The sequence below is a fragment of the Diorhabda carinulata genome, chromosome 2, assembly GCF_026250575.1.
Source record: "Diorhabda carinulata isolate Delta chromosome 2, icDioCari1.1, whole genome shotgun sequence".
Taxonomy (NCBI): domain Eukaryota; kingdom Metazoa; phylum Arthropoda; class Insecta; order Coleoptera; family Chrysomelidae; genus Diorhabda; species Diorhabda carinulata.
Genome location: NC_079461.1, coordinates 3,918,309 through 3,937,676, shown reverse-complemented (window position 1 = coordinate 3,937,676; position 19,368 = coordinate 3,918,309). Strand labels below are relative to the sequence as shown.

The 19,368-nt window shown below is 30.6% G+C and overlaps 1 protein-coding gene across 44 annotated transcripts in view; it reads left to right on the top strand.

Annotated features, from left to right (window-relative positions):
- LOC130903946 (cAMP-specific 3',5'-cyclic phosphodiesterase) overlaps positions 1 to 18,747 on the top strand; it is a 248,370-nt gene extending 229,623 nt beyond the window's left edge. For all 44 annotated transcript variants that reach the window (XM_057816398.1, XM_057816384.1, XM_057816392.1 and 41 more), the window contains 2 exons: positions 13,996 to 14,089; positions 15,509 to 18,747. In XM_057816398.1, coding sequence (XP_057672381.1) covers positions 13,996 to 14,089; positions 15,509 to 16,779 — 1,365 coding nt within the window. In that variant the 3' untranslated portion in view covers positions 16,780 to 18,747. The remainder of the gene's footprint in view (positions 1 to 13,995; positions 14,090 to 15,508) is intronic.
- Positions 18,748 to 19,368: the final 621 nt, after the last annotated feature.

Sequence of the window (19,368 nt, the reverse complement as noted above, 5' to 3'; positions counted from 1 at the left end):
AATTTATTTTTTTTTTTAATTTAATTTATCGGTAAAATTATATATTATCATTTATTCAATGAATTATTTTATTAAAAACAAAGTGCAATCACCTCTTCGAGTCCATGACATCTCGCCATGATTTCCAAGTTCTTTGTCGTGGTCTTCCCAATGTCAGGATGTTTATTTTCGAATACATGTTTTATTTTCGGGAAAAGATCATTCTAAATCTAGTAAGTGAAGCAGTTGTAAAATAATCTGGGCTTTTAGCGCGTTTTCGTCTTCTACTATATTCTTACAATCGAAGAAAATGATTTTGATTATCGACGGTTATTTTCAGCGTGAATTGAATCATCGTATTTCCATTAAAAAATTTTTGTTTTGGTATAAAACTAAATATTTCATCTCCAATAACAATTTTCGTAATATAATAAATGCAAAACTTACAAATATCATATTAGGATAAAAAAAATATCAATATTGACAAAAGTGTTAATGAAAATGACAAATTTTATATACAGCAGAAGTATCGGGGGTCCTACGCATCCTAGAAAACTTGGAATTGAAATAACGCACCGGATTTCCGTCCTCTCTTCTAGAATTTTATTTTTTGTCATTATTTATCTATTTAGAAATATTTTTTGATTTCATCAACATCCTCAGCATTCCAAATTTTTCATCCATCTTCTTTATTCCTACCTACATTTCAAGATTTTAAAGAAGGCACAACATAAATTGTTAAATATTATCAATCTTTATCTCCAAACTTCTTTCCATTTTTTGTAATTCTATATATATACTTTTATCATTTATTGAATTTATTACATTTTCTTCAGCTGATAAAAATTTATCAGTATCATCAAATCTTTATTAATCGAATCTATGTTTCGAATGTATGCAATTTCATAGAAATCGATTCCATAGGAATCGATTCTCAGCATCTTGGGTAGATGTTTCTGGACAGACGCGATGTCATAGAAAAACAAAAAAAGACGGAAGAATCGAATACATATATAAATTAAAACTATACGAATCGAATATGAATGAATCTACTTCAATTAAATACAGAGGAAGAAGCAATATTTTCATTTTATGTAATTATATACATATTCGTTGAAAATTTAAACTCAATTTGACGTATGACATTATCATTTATTGAATTTATCACATTACTGATCAAAACTTATTCCGTATTATCAAATATTTATTAATCGTATCTGAATGAATCGATATTAAATAAATCATATTACCTATGTTCCGAATGTATACAATTTCATAGAAATATATAAGAAGTATTTTGAATATATATTAATCGATTCCATAGGAATCGATTCTCAGCATCTTGGGTAGATGTTTCTGGACAGACGCGATGTCATAGAAAAACAAAAAAAGACGGAAGAATCGAATACATATATAAATTAAAACTATACGAATCGAATATGAATGAATCTACTTCAATTAAATACATATTTTTTGTAATTCTATACTCTATACTATATACTTTGAAAATTTAAACTCAATTTGAAGTATGATATTATCATTTATTGAATTTATCACATTACCGTCAGCTGATCGAAACTTATCAGTATCAAAAAATCTTTATTAATCGAATCTAAATAAATCATATTATCTATGTTCCGAATTTCAATTTCATAAATCTCACAGAAATGCAGAATAAGAAGAAGAAAAAGGAATCCATGTAATTTGAATATATATTAATCGATTCCTTACGAATCGAATATCAGCATCTTGGGTAGATGTTTCAAAAGAAACGAGATGTGATTAAAAAACAAAATTAGATGAAATAATCTAATACATATATAAATTAAAACTATACGAATCGAATATGAATGAATCTACTTCAATTAAATACAGAGGAAGAAGCAATATTTTCATTTTATGTAATTATATACATATTCGTTGAAAATTTAAACTCAATTTGACGTATGACATTATCATTTATTGAATTTATCACATTACTGATCAAAACTTATTCCGTATTATCAAATATTTATTAATCGTATCTGAATGAATCGATATTAAATAAATCATATTACCTATGTTCCGAATGTATACAATTTCATAGAAATATATAAGAAGTATTTTGAATATATATTAATCGATTCCATAGGAATCGAATATCAGCATCTTGGGTTCTAGACAGACGCGATGTCAAAGATGAAAGAATCGATTTATATCTGAATGAAATCTATATAAATCGACTCGAAATTTCAATCGAATATACATATTTTGAATTCATTCAAATATATTCGATATATGTATGTAGATCTAGTTAATATTACATAATACATAATTCATAACAGAAAATAATGATAACAATATTGATATAAATAATTGTTTTTGTACTGTTTCCGAAGATTACCAGCTGTTTAAATCGTAACCTCTTGGTTTACATTCATTAAATTTGATTCGTAACTGCATAGGAAATGTTTCCATTGTTTCAATTTTATACGACTTGACTATTTCGTAATACAAAATATCATTTGAAAATAAATAAACGCGACTTTTGTCCGATATAATTAAGATGCTGCTGTCTCTGATATTATAATGATGTCAGCTGCAATTTCAAAAACATTGATATCCTTTCGATAGCCTTTTTGAGATATATATATATATAAATATTAAAGAAAGTTGTCACATTCACAAAAATAATTATTTTCTCATTCTACTAATATTTACCATTTCATTTTTTCATTTTCATTTACATAAGCCTACAATAAAAACAATACAAATGTTTGTAATCAATTATAACGTCAGTTTAGTGTACTGGACTATAAGTCTTTTTTATATACCCATTGTAACTATCCAAATCGTCGATTTAGATTCAAATTTTTCGCCATGGATCTGAATAAATAGTGATCTGACAGTGATCCTGCTTGTGGTGTGAGCTCAACACCAAGTTCCTCGATCTTATTTGGCATTATGTGGTTTAGCATTATCTTGTATGAGAACCCGTTTTCGGTTGGATATTTTCACGATAAAACCTCATACATTGATAGGTAAATCGTGTATGTAAATCTTCCATTCCACCAGATACACAAGACTTTCCGCTCGAATCGACCTCTCTTTAAGAAGGGGTCTGGTAATTGTTGTTTGTCTTACCACCATGTCCGGGTTTCGGTAGGGCAAAATTTCGCTTGAATCTAGGATAATTCGATAACTTTTAGAGCTATCTGACCTAATTATTTTGAATGGCGATGTAAGGTATCTGCAGAAGGTTCAAGGGAGTCCGATAATTGGCTAGTACTGGTGCTAGGTTAGTTTTCCACTGCTTCCCACTCAGGTGGATAATCTGAACGCGAATGTGTCATGTGTCAAAGCTTCACTATTGAAAAATTTACCAAAAATTAAAAAAATCAAGTTATCCATCTGGTTGGAGGGTTTTGGAGTCGCTCATTACGAATTCGATGTCAAATGTATAGCTAACTAACCCCCTTCACCCTCTAACAACCACTGGGCTTGTATTTCAGCCCATACTTTATAAGGAAATGAAGTTTCGTATTATTTCCAAAGATTACAAATTTGATGTCAAATCCACAAAAAATTATCCCTTTCATTACTAGTAACAATCCAGTTGCATTTTAGACTATACTTCATAGAGCAATGAAGTCACATAGGTCACTTCCGAGGTTTTCTGATAGTCAAATCCCTAACTGAAAAGTTTTTTTTGGTTTTGGTCAGATTTTTAAGACACCAACGCCGTGCTGTCCACTCGTTAACTGTGTCTTCTACTTGAATTTCTTTGCTGAATCTATTAAATAAGTATCAGAAATCATTATAATAGAAAAGAACGAACTCTGTAGCTATATTAGAACCTGAGATATAGATCTTTGAATGTAGAACAATTGTCAAAAACCTACAAGAATCCATAACTCCACATTGAATGTCCGCGCCTTGCTCCTCTCCAACTCAACCAATTTCAGTGTTCAAAAACCCAAAAGAAAGAAGGTGTTTCAGCGAGTGTTATTAAACCAAAACGAACTCTGTAGCTATATTAGAACCTGAGATATAGATCTTTGAATGTAGAAAAATTGCCAAGAACCTACAAAAATCCATAACTCCACATTGAATGTCCGCGCCTAGCTCCTCTCCAACTCAACCAATTTCAGTGTTCAAAAACCCAAAAGAAAGAAGGTGTTTCATCGAGTGTTCTTAAACCAAAACGAACTCTGTAGCTATATTAGAACCTGAGATATAGATCTTTGAATGTAGAAAAATTGCCAAAAACCTACAAAAATCCATAACTCCACATTGAATGTCCGCGCCTTGCTCCTCTCCAACTCAACCAATTTCAGTGTTCAAAAACCCAAAAGAAAGAAGGTGTTTCAGCGAGTGTTCTTAAACCAAAACGAACTCTGTAGCTATATTAGAACCTGAGATATAGATCTTTGAATGTAGAAAAATTGCCAAAAACCTACAAAAATCCATAACTCCACATTGAATGTCCGCGCCTAGCTCCTCTCCAACTTGATCGATTTAAGTGTTCAAAAACTCAAAAGAAAGAATGTGTTTCAGCGAGTATTCTTAAGTCAAAACGAACTCTGTAGCTATATTAGAACCTGAGATATAGATCTTTGAATGTAGAAAAATTGTCAAAAACCTACAAGAATCCATAACTCCACATTGAATCTCCGCGCCTTGCTCCTCTCCAACTCAACCAATTTCAGTGTTCAAAAACTTAAAAGAAAGAAGGTGTTTCAGCGAGTGTTCTTAAACCAAAACGAAGTCTCTATCTTAAATAGAACCTGAGATATTGAGGATAGAACGTGTATATGTGAAAAACTCCCATAAGTAATATACAGGGGGAAATCGCATTTGAGTATAACTTGAGAATGGTGAAAATTGGATGAAATCCAACGGTTGATGGCTGATCTGTGCATCAATACCTTTCATTGAAAAAAAAAATTAAGCAAATCGGTTGGGTAGAACGCCTGAACGGACTCGGAATGGAAATCATCAATTTTTTTAATATATAAGATTTTCAATAATGTTTTAAAATGTGACATAGGACTACTCACATATGAAAATCGGCATTACGTCTGAGATATCCTCTATGTTTCATTTTGTAATATCGTTATGAAAAGATTTTATTGATTTCGTACTATTTCTGTTACATAATGGCCTTGTACTAAAGAGCGTTGAAAATATTTACTTTGCCAGAATCTTACTAATTAAAAATTTAATATAGACAATTGGCAACATCTTAGTTGTGGTATACGTGATATTTTTCATGCGTATGACTACAATATTTTTTTCAAAAGATAATGATACTGTTTTGATGGTAATAAAGCGTTTTTTTATGCCAGGCAATAATTTATAAGTGACTTTGGACTTGTTTTGTCCAATAAATATTTTATTATTGCTTCTAATATTCAATGATTTAGGTATTTTTTTTTCAAAATATCTACATGTTTGTATATGTTGTTGACCTCTTATTAAATAAAAATAAAGAAAAGTTCTTTTTTACGGGTACTTCTAGCGCAATAGATGCATTCTATACAAATTATAGATTCAGAAGATCGTTGATCTATTTTATGGTCAGTGTACCGAATAAAAAACAAAAATTACTGTTGCGGAAAATATTTAAACCATAGTTAAGAAATATTTAAATCTTTCTCCTATAATATTACATCATAAACGATAAATTTCCAAATCCTATACATTGAGTAATGGAACTTGCACGTCTGGCACTTTTTTGGTAAATTCTTGAAAAAAAAAATTGAAAATCAACAGTTTCCAATATGAATAGAAAAAAGATTAGTATTTGCCTACATGAAAATTTGGGTTTTTAAACAGTGAAAAATTTGAAAATGTAATTTTTTCAAAAACATTTCGAGTTAAGCAATCACTTGATTAGGTTATAATAAAACATTCTGGTCTTTATTATGACAGTTATTTTTCAATATTTTTCTATAATTTCTTAAGATTATTAGTTTAAAAAACCATATATCCCTAAAAAAATCAAATATTGATAGGCCAAGTAGCTGAGATTTGAACTGCACATTTCTCAGTAAATAAAAATTTAACCTATTCGCGTGTTGTGTAGTTTATTTTTCTGACTCATGCCAGACATTAGACTGTTTCAATAATATTGTTTGAAATCACGAAAAAAAATTTAGAGTTCTTAATATTAATATTAAAAGGTGCCGCGTCGAAAATTTCAATTTTCCATTTGATTAACGTGGGAAAATTTTTTTGAAATTCATTAACTCTTTAACAAGTCATCGGACTAGTTGAGTCAGAACATATTTTTGAAGAGAATTGAACGCTCTACAAAAAAATATTCTTATAATTTTTTGATATATTCACTTTTTCAAATTTAGTTTTTTTCAAATAACTTACGATGTGTAAAAAAAATCAAAAATTTTTTGAAAGATAAGTTATAGGAAATTAAATGTTCTACAAAAAAGTCTTATTAAATTTTCTTAGAACATTAATGGTTGCGTCGGAAAATTAGAAAATATTAAAAATTTTAAATCAATCCATCTTTGGCGTTAAATAACTTTTGGAAAAGTAAATATATCAAAAATTCACTACAAAAATATGTTTTAACTCAACTAGTCCGATGATTTAATAATGAGTTAATAAATTCCAAAGTTATAAAAAAAAATTATTAATATTAAGAGCTCGTCCGACAATTTTTTGTTCACAAAGTTCAAGATTTAATAGACTATGAAATTAAATAGACTGTGTACGAAAATTAGGCTGAAATATCGTGGATCGCACTACATATAAATGCAACAAATACGAAAAACAAAAATATTTTTATAATTCAGTTATTCAAACTTTGAGTCGATACAACTAGCATCGTTATAGATAATTTTCAAAATTATTAGAAATAAAATGAATATGATAACAGTTTTTCTTGAAATATGTCGAAGAGGCTTAATTTCCTCGATATCTTTTAACTGATAAATAATATAAAATAATTTTTTCCTAGAGTTATCAACCCAGACTTCTTAATGGCTCTCGATTTTCTGCAGACGGTTTTGTGTGGTACGTCTTACGTAAAAGCTGCCGTCTTATACTTATTAATTATTTTAATTTTGAATTATCAATCTGTTAATTTGTATTTTAAATGACTAAATAATTCATTGATCGGATAATATACGAGTAGAATTACTTGACGTCAATAATTTAACTAATCTCACGATTTTTCCAATTTCCAATATATCGTAAAATTTATTTTAGCTATTAACAATAAAACCACCGTAATTTATATAAATATATTATATCTTACTTGAAAGATATATTTGGTATTTCAATATGTTATATCTAATAATTTGGTACAAGATAAATTTTAGAATTATAAATTGAATTGGAACAATTATTTGTGACATCTCTTGTTATTTAAAATAATTGTTTCGCAATAATAGGGGATTGAACTGGACTCTCAAATATAGGAATTCCAAAAACGATTACTTGGAAAATGATAAATGAGATAAGGAATAACATGAAATAAAATTTTATGGTATCAAGGGCCAATTTTACAACCAAATGTAGAATTGGATATTAAACTGAAGTTGCAACTATGATTTAAACTCTAATTTAAACCAAAAATAAACAAAATGGCTTTATTTACATGTCACAGTTGAGCAGACATCTTTCTGTCAGTTGTAACTTGAGAAAGTTGTATAAAAAAAAGGGAAAAGGTTGGAAGGAGTTGGTAAGGGAATTCAATAATGAAAATAACAAAACCTTTCGTGATTTCGATAAAACCACAACAAATTTTTTAGTTTTTATAGTTTAAACCAAGAATAAACAAAATGGCTTTATTTATATGTCACAGTTGAGCAGACATCTTTCTGTCAGTTGTCACTTAAGAAAGTTGGATAAAAAAAAGGGAAAAGGTTGGAAGGAGTTGGTAAGGGAATTCAATAATGAAAATAACAAAACCTTTCGTGATTTCGATAAAACTACAACAAATTTTTTAGTTTTTATATTTTAAACCAAGAATAAACAAAATGGCTTTATTTACATGTCACAGTTGAGCAGACATCTTTCTGTCAGTTGTCAATTAAGAAAGTTGTATAAAAAAAGGGAAAAGGTTGGAAGGAGTTGGTAAGGGAATTCAATAATGAAAATAACAAAACCAAAAAAAGTTTTCGATAAAACCACAACAAATTTTATAGTTTTTATATTTTAAACCAAGAATAAACAAAATGGCTTTATTTATATGTTACAGTTGAGCAGTCATCTTTCTGTCAGTTGTCACTTAAATATGTTAAAAAAAAAGAGAAAAGTTTGGAAGGAGTTTGTAAGGGAATTCAATAATGAAAATAACAAAACCTTTCGTGATTTCGATAAAACTACAACAAATTTTTTAGTTTTTATAGTTTAAACCAAGAATAAACAAAATGGCTTTATTTACATGTCACAGTTGAGCAGACATCTTTCTGTCAGTTGTCACTTAAGAAAGTTGTATAAAAAAAAGGGAAAAGGTTGGAAGGAGTTGGTAAGGGAATTCAATAATGAAAATAACAAAACCTTTCGTGATTTCGATAAAACCACAACAAATTTTTTAGTTTTTATAGTTTAAACCAAGAATAAACAAAATGGCTTTATTTATATGTCACAGTTGAGCAGACATCTTTCTGTCAGTTGTCACTCACGCGAAAATATAACAGAAATTTTTCCGACGTTTGTTTTAAAGTTGAATTGCTTTAGAAAGTTTAGAAGGAGTTGATAAGGGAATTTAATGATGAAAATAACGAAACCTTAAAAGTTTTGACGATTTGAAGATTTGCTCCAAGACGAAGAAATTTTTGTTTCTCGACACGTCAACAATATTGAAAATTTCCTCATCATCATCCACAAACTCATCAAATATGAAGTGCAAATCTTTATAATATTATAAAAATTTGAACAAGTATGAAAAGTTAGGTTCGAATCCTCTGTTTCATGTTAAAATTAAATTTAAACTATCCCCTGAACGCGGGTATGTAATTTGTCTTAAGGCTTAAACTTCACTTGTAAAATTAGGCCCAAGGGCTCAAATACTTTGATAAACAATATCGGAATCTATTATACAGAGATAATTTGATCAAAGTCGAGTCCATAAACATTTTATAACCTCAAATGTAAAAAATAAATTATTTAGAGTTAAGTCTCGTTTGTAGTTACTTTGGGATAGGTGGGGAAGGGTGTGTTCGTGGTAACTAGCTTTTCTACCAGTTGTAAGTTTTCAATTCTTAGAATCATCAACTCCATATTCAAATACGACTTATGTATCAAACCAAATTTCGTCCAAGTACACTACATTTCTGTTTCATTCTCGGTATGTCTTAATACTTAGTTTTTCGAATTTCTTTGGTATAAAACACACCTGAGAGTTACTAAACATTTACGCAGTTTACGTATCTTTATTATGAGCACGACAACAGTCTTTTTGGAACTAAATCTCTTCCTAAGTTAACAGGAATTCGCAGAGAAAAAAGAGAGATAGTTTAGGTAGGATATGGCCCCGATATAGGAACATTTTGCTCTGCACTGATGTTCTTAGCTTTATTTAGCGCCGTGTATTCACTCGCTGGCTATTGCGGGGGTTAATTGAAAGGAAAATTTCTCGTTGAATCGAAGCGTTATTACAGCTATGGCTGGATTATTTCCTATCGCTGGCTATTTGTAGGAAAGTGCCTTTTTAATATCTTAAATTCACCTATTGGTGAAACCTTGAGTCTCGAGGAAAATGATCGTCTTGTAGACTAGGGAATGAGTAGGTCAGTTGACGTTTAGACAACTCGAAATGGGAGTAAGGATTTGACCCGATGTATCGAAAAAGTAGATATACTAGAGTTGTCTACAAAGTTTCCAACCTCAAGCTGAAGACACCAAGACTTGTTAATACAATTTGGGGAATGTGTTTTCATTAAATTGTACTGGACAACCTTCGGATTGAATTTGGAGAAATCGACGAGGCGCCAAATTCTGACGGGCGGTTTAACCGAAATGATTCTGATTTTTGGATCATTTCGTAACTTGGTGATGAAACTACTCCACCCATGAGACCCAAAAACTCCCAATACAGTCGATTACAGAGGCGAGTCTGTTACGAAATAGATAAAGACGGCTTTATCTTCTGGAAAAGTTATAACGACCATTTTTTGGGATAGTATTTATCAAAAAGATAACTGGTGAGTTTTAAGTAACATTGCTTGATACCCTAAAGGGATGAATTGCAAAAAGCGACCGCATTTTAAGACAAAGAAGTCTTTTCTGTTTCCTAACCTCAAAGTTTCACTTGTAGCAAGTTATTGCATAGTAAATCTATCGCCTGTTCATTCTTTCTTCATCCTAGTTTGTCATTTCACTTCTTTGGTGGTGAAATATGAATCTTTTATGTTTTTTTTTAAATTCGTTTTCATTTTTAATCATAAATTTTCGTCGGCTAATCTATCTTCAGTTGTTTGTACTTCAAAGGGACGTTAACCCCGTTTTTGTTTTGATATCGAACGATTTCGATCCTAATTAGTAAGGTACTCAAATAGTGAAACAGTTAAGTTCATTATTACCACGGGTAGATTGAAAGTTATTTTTTCAATAGGAAATAACACGTAATAACATTCAACATGTAGGATCAGTATAACGTCAAACAATTGGTAATTGTATATATTTCTGTATAAAATATTTATATTAGGAATGGCTTTCAACAAATCTCGCAAAAAAATTTCGCTCGTTTTGTTTCATTAGTTATAATTATACCGATGTAAGTATTAACGTCATTAGTTAAACATTAGTTTATATTATATAAATAATATCACGAGCTAGAAACATGGTGAACCGCGTCGTTAATTAAATAAATTTTGCAAGCTATTCTTTTTGTTATTACATTTTATCTCGCTGATTAAAATTTTCGTTTTCAAACAAAAATCAAAAAAAAAAAAGATAACGAACTTGAGTTACATCAATCTTGAATTTGTACTAGTTTTTCTTTATTTATTCGGGTCAATTTCGATATAATTGATAAAAAGTTCGATTCGAAGTAATTATTTATCATTAAATCGAAGTTCGGCGTTAAATAATATCAATAGTTTATACTGCCTGACTCTTGAACAACCAATAATAGTTATTTATGAAACAAGTGAGTAAAGTAATAATTTTTTCACGAGTGGGACGGTTCGACGAGTGAGAAAAAGTTATTTTACTCACTAGTTACATACAAAACGTCCGTATGCTTAAAAAAATTCGACAAAACTTATTATCAATCTTTATTTTGTAATAGTAATATTAAAACCGAAGTGGAGAAGAAGTTAATTGGCAACATTTAATGATTTTAAAGAAATAACATCGCCTATAGTTGTATTAGGACTTATTGGATTGTTGGAATGTTGCTTGTAGTCTAACTCTAGTTTTTTATTGAGTCGTCTACGTAACCCTCCGCAACTGTGTTGGATTTCCACCCACCGTGAATTATATAACCACCGGAATCCACTAATAGAGACGCCGAATAGCGTACTAACCACTCTATAAAAGAAATATATTCCTTCAAATATTGTTCCCTGGATTAAACTACATCTTGAACGAATATCAAGAAATAAAAATGACAATTTATCGGAGAAACGATTTGATATGAGAAAGAAAGCGTTTACAGTCCACTATTTTGATAAAACAATTTTATAATTGCGTTAAAAAATGAACCGCTACGCTTTTTGACCGATTCAGAAATTACGTTCTTTATGAATGCAAATGAATGAAAAAAAACGTGAATATTATACCGAGCAATGGCGGTTTTGTCATCCTGAGGGCTTTTTGTAAACTGTGATCAGGATTCAGGTAGATCATTTATCAGTTGGTTGTGGATCCTAATCCAGAACCAGATTTTGATCCCAGTTGGTTGTATAATAAGTTGTATAAAAATAAAGACTTGTAATTTTGAATACCAAAAATTAGAAAAACCGCAAACCTGCTGATGAGAATTAATATTAGACAGCCATTTGAGGTGAATAAAAAGTTCAAAAAAACATAGATCGCATTTATAAAGTATAAAGTATCATGACTTTGGTAAGTTATTCGGTTATTCGATAGATGATTGTCTAGATGGAATCGATTTTATCGCCTTTTAGTAGTTAATATTGTATAGTGTTAAAAAAATTAACATGCGTATTGATTATTCAACAATTCTCATCAATTTTTCATTATTTATATATTTTTGAATCGTTTTTTGAATATTCATCAAGCATTGTTTAAAAAAAAACATGTTGAACTTTAGTAATATGACTCAGTAACTATGCATTTAAAAACATGATTCATTTTGAATAATTTGAACTAATATTCGAAATAAGTGTTATACGTATACAGAACATCAAAAAATTTGTTGGGGAAACTGATCTTTATAGATTTTTATAAACTAAATTTGAATATTGTAAGACGCAAACTGATTTCATGAAATTTTCGCCACTAAATTGTATATCTCTGAGTTACTTTGGAGTGCAATTAACCCATGGTGTTGTTTCATTAGATCCTGTTGATATTTTTCACTCTATAGCGGTCCTGAGTGGAACTACAGCTACGTCCATGTTTTTGTTTTCTCATATTTGCAGTGTATTTCCATTAAACGCTTTTTTACAGTTCTGTCGTTGTTTTTCCGACTTCTATAACTTCTTAGACAAGTGATTCATAAAATCTAACTTCTTTCTACACCAATACTTTTTCTTAACCGTGCTGTCCCATTATTATTCTTCTTCTTTTTATTTCCATAAGATTCCTCTACTCGAATTCTTCTTCTTCTTTTATTTGGTGGTCTGTCTAATAGTTTTAGTGTCTTTGGTTTCTGGATTTTTGCTCATTAAGGCATATTTTCGACATTATCGACGTTTACATTCTCTAACCCATTCAACCACATCCTGAATTCCAAGTTCTTCTTCAATATCTGCTTACCATTTATGCTTTTATCGGATCTACGAGCTATGACCCTTGATTGCGTCTTCTTAGTTGAAATACTAACATTAACATTTTCATCTGCTGTTATCTTCATCCTTCATCATTATCCACTTCTTCTTGTCTTCTTCCAGACATAATCTGTACTTCTTTGGGCAGTTCCGTTCTATCATATGTTTCCCGTGAAAAAATATCATTCGGAATATTTCGTTATAATAATGGATAAGTTGGTAAACAGCTTTTTCGGTTTTTATTCATCATGCCGGAAATTTGTAACTAAACAATTTGTTTAGCTTCATCTGAATAAATAATTTAGATTTTCTGTAATGTCTTACAACCTCCATCTTATTCACATAACTTCATTTGTACATTTAAATATACTTCCGTGGAATGATATTTAAATAAAATGGTGGTTCAGGAACAATCATTAGAACGAACTACGTATGTTGGGTTCATAGATAGTTAGTTAAATTTTTTCACATAGTCTGTTTTTTAATTACAAACTCGCCGTAACAAAAATTCTCAGCGAAATTTTTGCAAAGAATTGTGAGATTGGTTGTTAACAGTATAATAATAATTTGTTGAAAAAACATATTTCAGTAGTAGACCTGGTTTTATTTGAACTATATAACATCTAGGAATAGGATAATTTCAATAATATACTTTGATTGAAATATTTACGACCGTTTTTAATCGAATTTCCGACCAATTTTATAGAAATTACACTGTATATTCGAATCAATCTCAAAAAAAGTATATAGAGCCTCATATTGCTATATTACTGTCGATAAAACTCACAATACGATTTATACCTCAACCTGTTAAGAAGATAAATGTATATGTGGTTCACAATTTTTTATTACAACTCCTAAAATGAAATATCCACCACAGATGTGCTCCATTGTGTTTATTTTTATATATTTCGAATCCCTTATGGTGTATAGTTCAACAAGTATACAGTATCGTCCAAAAATTTGAAAGCACATCTGTATCTTAACAAAATAAAAAATGATTTGCTGTTAGAGGTTGCAATAAGAGACTTTTTCGTTTTTTTTTTAAATATTCTTGATGCTTCCGAACGAATATAGTGGGAAATAATTTAATTATATTTTGTTACAGTTCAAACGTATGCTGAATAAGGAATTGTCCCATTTCTCAGAATCTAGCAAGTCTGGCAATCAAATTTCCGAATACATATGTTCCACTTTCCTTGGTAAGTATTTTGGAAAAGAATATTTGAAATTTTTCAGTCCCTTTTCTAATTATATCGAACTTAAATATCGAATTTTCTAATCAATTATAAAATTAAGCAGGTTTACTGAGAACTAATTAAATCGTGCAACGTCGCCGCGGCAAAGTTTTTATCCTTTTGTTGTTTTATTTATCTGCGTACAGGCTCCTACAAGGACATTTAATTTTATAATAAAAATTTTGATTCCGTTTTGGTCTCGCGTTTTTATTAAAATCTTATATATCTTATATTATCATGTGTTTGGATCAATTCCATTCCGATTGAGGGACCTCAAAAACATGTAATTTGATCGAATCAATCGCTTCTTCAGGTGTAGAAAAATTTATTTTTTTGATCTGCCATTGGTGCCAAACAAGGACTGTTCGATGGATTGATTGATTTTTTTCGAAGACTTCTGGCAAACAAATGCTGGTGTACCATTCAGAATTGACTGTTCTACGTTCGCTACATGTCCAGTTATACCGAAAAAACGGGAGACCATTTGCGTCGTACGCAAACAACTTTTGATGAGTTTGGCTTGTCATAAAAAAACCCATACAGTCGATTGTTGTTTAGTGTATAGATCTATGATACGTCGCCTGTCGCAATATTTTGAATCGCCGCGATTGATTTCTTCGGCATTTTTTTGCACCAATCGACACGAGCTCTTTTTTTGAGCGAACAAATCTTTTCGACATCCAAATGTTCATGCAATATCGAATGTACGCCCAAGTAACGCCTCAATTTCACGTTAAATCACATGCAATAACAGTTTATGGCACAACAGCCGATTTTGGCAAACCAGCGAAAGAAGAAACTCACCTCACGAAAATGTCATAGACAATTTTCACGATTTAATACCATTTTATAACCAAGGTGAATGTTTCTAGTATCTGTAAACAACTCAAATAGCACAACACGTTCACCATCAAACTTGCTGATGTCAATGTCATATTTGACATCATTGTTGCCATATCTCAAAATTTAAGCAACAATTGTTTCAACTGTAATCGGTGACGTAAATGACAACGTACACTGTCCGTGAAATGTCTTTGCTTTATTTCAATTTTTTCAATATAATAATTGAAAATAAAGGCCACACGTGATTTTACTTCATGTTGATATGCTTCGAAATAGATATGCATTAGTTGAAATAGATTAAATAAAAATGTTTAATCCATTTAATATTATATCTTGTTTGACCGTGCCTCCTTTGAATATACCTCCACGACAAAATAGAAAGCTTAGATTTCGATTGAACAATTTTCTTATTTTTGTATAGAAAATGTACTAATTGAACTTTAATATGGGTAATAAAGGTTAATGACTTGCAATGCAACTGTATGAATAACCGTTTAGAATGTTCCTAATTATCTTGTTATATTAATTTATCTGTTGCAGATAAACAACAGGAACTGGACATTCCGTCTCTTCGAGATGAAGTGCCGGAATTTCCGAAGCCAACTCAACGCAAGGAACGCGTACGGGGTCCGCACTCAACAATGTCCCAAATATCTGGCGTTAATCGCAAACCATTATGTCATACGAATTCTTTTACTGGTGAAAAATTGCCGTTACATGGAATAGAAACTCCGTTCGAAGAAGAACTAGGCAAGTGTTTAATCATGATCGACCAATGGGGCATTGATATTTTCCGTATCGGAGAATTGAGCAACGGCAAGCCTTTAACTTGCGTAGCATATACGACTTTTAGCAATAGAGATCTTCTCAAAACGATGAACATCCCACCGAAAACTTTTATTACTTTTATGATGACTTTAGAAGATCACTATGTGAAAGAGAATCCGTTCCACAACTCGTTGCACGCGGCTGATGTAGCACAGGGTACGCACGTTCTTCTCAATACGCCCGCACTGGAATCGGTTTTTACGCCGCTCGAAATAACAGCAGCGTTGTTTGCAGCTTGCATCCACGACGTAGACCATCCCGGACTAACGAATCAATTTTTAATAAACTCCAGTTCTGAATTAGCTCTTATGTACAATGACGAAAGCGTTCTAGAGAATCATCACTTAGCTGTAGCCTTTAAATTACTTTCCAATGATGGTTGCGACATTTTTTGTAATATGACCAAGAAACAGAGGCAGACTCTCAGGAAAATGGTCATAGATATGGTCCTTAGCACCGATATGTCTAAACATATGACTCTTTTAGCAGATCTGAAGACTATGGTGGAAACGAAAAAAGTAGCCGGCTCGGGGGTACTTCTTTTAGATAATTACACAGACAGAATACAAGTGTTGGAAAATTTAGTGCACTGTGCTGACCTTAGTAATCCTACCAAACCTTTAGCTCTTTATAGACGTTGGGTAGATCTTCTAATCGAAGAATTCTTCCAACAAGGGGACAAAGAAAGAGAAGCCAAAATGGATATCAGTCCGATGTGCGATAGGCATTCGGCAACCATAGAAAAATCGCAAGTCGGTTTTATAGATTACATAGTGCATCCTTTGTGGGAAACTTGGGCGGATCTTGTACATCCTGACGCCCAAGATATCTTGGATACTTTAGAAGAGAATCGTGATTGGTATCAGAACGCGATACCGCCCAGTCCCCCTCCGGAAGAGGCTCCCGATTCCCAGCGACCAGGCATCAGATTTCAAGTTACAGTGGAAGAAGGCGAGGGTGAATCTGAGGAAGGTCCGATGTGACGGAAACTAGGGGGTCTCTGTAGAAAGCTCACTGAAAAAGTGCAGCAATGGTGGCGTGTCAGACAGTAAGCGCAAGCGCAGGCGCACGCGCACTGACTGATGAACGTTACACCGCGCAGGCGCGGGGTTTATTGTGTTTTGCAATATATGCTTGACTGAAATTTTGAATTTTTCGGGCTGAGATGCCAGCCTGTTCTTATAATATATCGCAGATTTCCTGGGAGTGTACTCTTTTTCGATTTTAATTTTGTCGTTTTAGTTTTACCTGTCGAATCTTGGTAGGATGATCGCTTTGTGGCTCAATCGATTACAGAAAATGATTACTTTTCAAGAGAATTAAGCCACTAATTATTCATTCATTTCAATTTTTTAATCGAAAACCATCAAAGTATCTAGTATATTTCTCTCTTTAACTTTTTTTTAGCTTGTATATTCATCTCTAAAAAATCATACGGAATGTTTTGTCCAACATTATTTTATTATTCCCTTAATACATTTTAACTAACTTCATAGTAAAAACAATTAATTTTCTATATTATGTCTAACAAAAGTTTATTCATCACTGTCAACATACCTATTGTATCTTAATTTTATATTTCTCCTCAATGTATTCCAATTTTGATTCTTCTTTTTTCTGTTGTTTGATAACACAACATCAGTTTTATTATATTTGAGTTGCCTTTCAATATTGAGATGAAAAGGTTCAACGGTTTGAACCAATTTAATCTATGAAAGAAGAAAGCTGTCAAAATGTAAATATAACCGCTTCGTTTTTTGTAATTGCATCAGAATGATTTAAAAGCATAATAATATAGTAGAATGGTCGAATTTTTCATAATAAATACAGATGGTTTTTGATGAAATAAAATTTTTCTAGCTTCAAATTGTACAAAAATATATCATGTTAGCGAATATATAAATAAATTTTAGAATAACGTCGACAAAATTAAAAAATGATTTGATTGTGACGGCAAGCTTAACTGTTTTTCCAAAAGCGATTTTGTTATAAATAGGTAATTGTCTTTTTTTCTATTTGTTTTTGTGGAAAATGTATATATTTATTTATACGATATTTTGAATGTAGGAAAGAATATTGTTTGTGATTTTTATCAATTTAAATTAAAACTTATTCCTAACCAACTGATTTTTTCATTTACTAATCAATAAGGTTCTAAGTTTTTGAGATTAATTATTTTTAAGAATCATCTTTTAGTTGAAAAAATGAGTAATTACAAAATGATCTATTTTGTAACTGAAAGTTACAGAATTAAACAAAGTTATAGAAATATGCCATATTGGTACCACAGTTTATTCAAGAACCTGGAAGTGGCTTAAATCTATCTGAAAGAATTTCCTTTGTATAAAAATGAAGAGACATATTAGCAATAAAAGAAAAATAAAGTATACTATCGCTTGAAATAGAAATTAAAATGCTTTTACACTGTTTTCTTCAAACCGCATAGAAACCTCGAATTTTCTGCAATATCTAGTTTATTTTTAAATAATTCCAGCATCTTACTTCATCAAAAAAAAATATAGACAAGTAAAAATGAAATTTCATCATAGATGATATGGAAAAGGAAGCATGGTCTATAGGATGAATCAAATTGTACATGTTTGATAAAATCATAGCTCAACTTATGTTGTCAGTTCTTCCTTTAAACTAATTGTAATTATATAACAAATGTAAATATCACTGTTATTGTCTTTTGTGTAGAAATTGAACCGTAAAGTTCGATGTAGCCATAAAGTAGATATCCGCTGCCGACAATATTTTGGCCTTTCAACATCAACCCTCAGTGTCACACGCCTTTTAATTAGAAAGATACTCTCCCTGCTAACAGAACATTTTTGTATATATAGTTCATATCTTGTATGTGTAATACTCAGCCCTACGTATGTATAGGTAATATATATGTCATGTCAGCTATGTTACATAAAGTAAATGCTCTCTCTCTCAATTATAAATTTGTGTTTTATTTTGTTCCCCTACCGGTATATAGAAATATAACAAGTATTAAAAACTGTCTAAATAACATAGAAATAGGTATATTTGATACAGCATTTACTTTTGTTAGTTGAGTTTCAATGCTATTTTTGTAGCTTCTGTTCCTCGCTTTTCTGTGCTACAAATACCAAATCAAAGATATTTGAATTGGTTTGATTTATATATTCATTAAATAATTAATAATATTTTTGTTATAAACAAAAAGGTAATCATCAAGATTAGGTTACACCCCTCTAATTCCATTAAAACTTTAGTATGTTAAAAAAAATTACGCTGAACAAGAATATATATTGTAATGATACAGGTTATTGGAATCTATGAATTAGCGTATTTGTAGAGATATATTCACATTAGCTATCAATAATTTCAGTATAAAATTTGGACTTTATGATAAAATATAAATATTAAATATTTACCTGTACATATAATATTATTATTTAAATAACTGATAAAAGTTAATTTCTCGATATCAATGATATGTCATTATAAAATTATTTAAATAGAGGCTATTAAAAATATTAATAATAATTTTCTGATACTTTTTAAATATAAAAGTCAAATGTAAATTAACATAACCTATA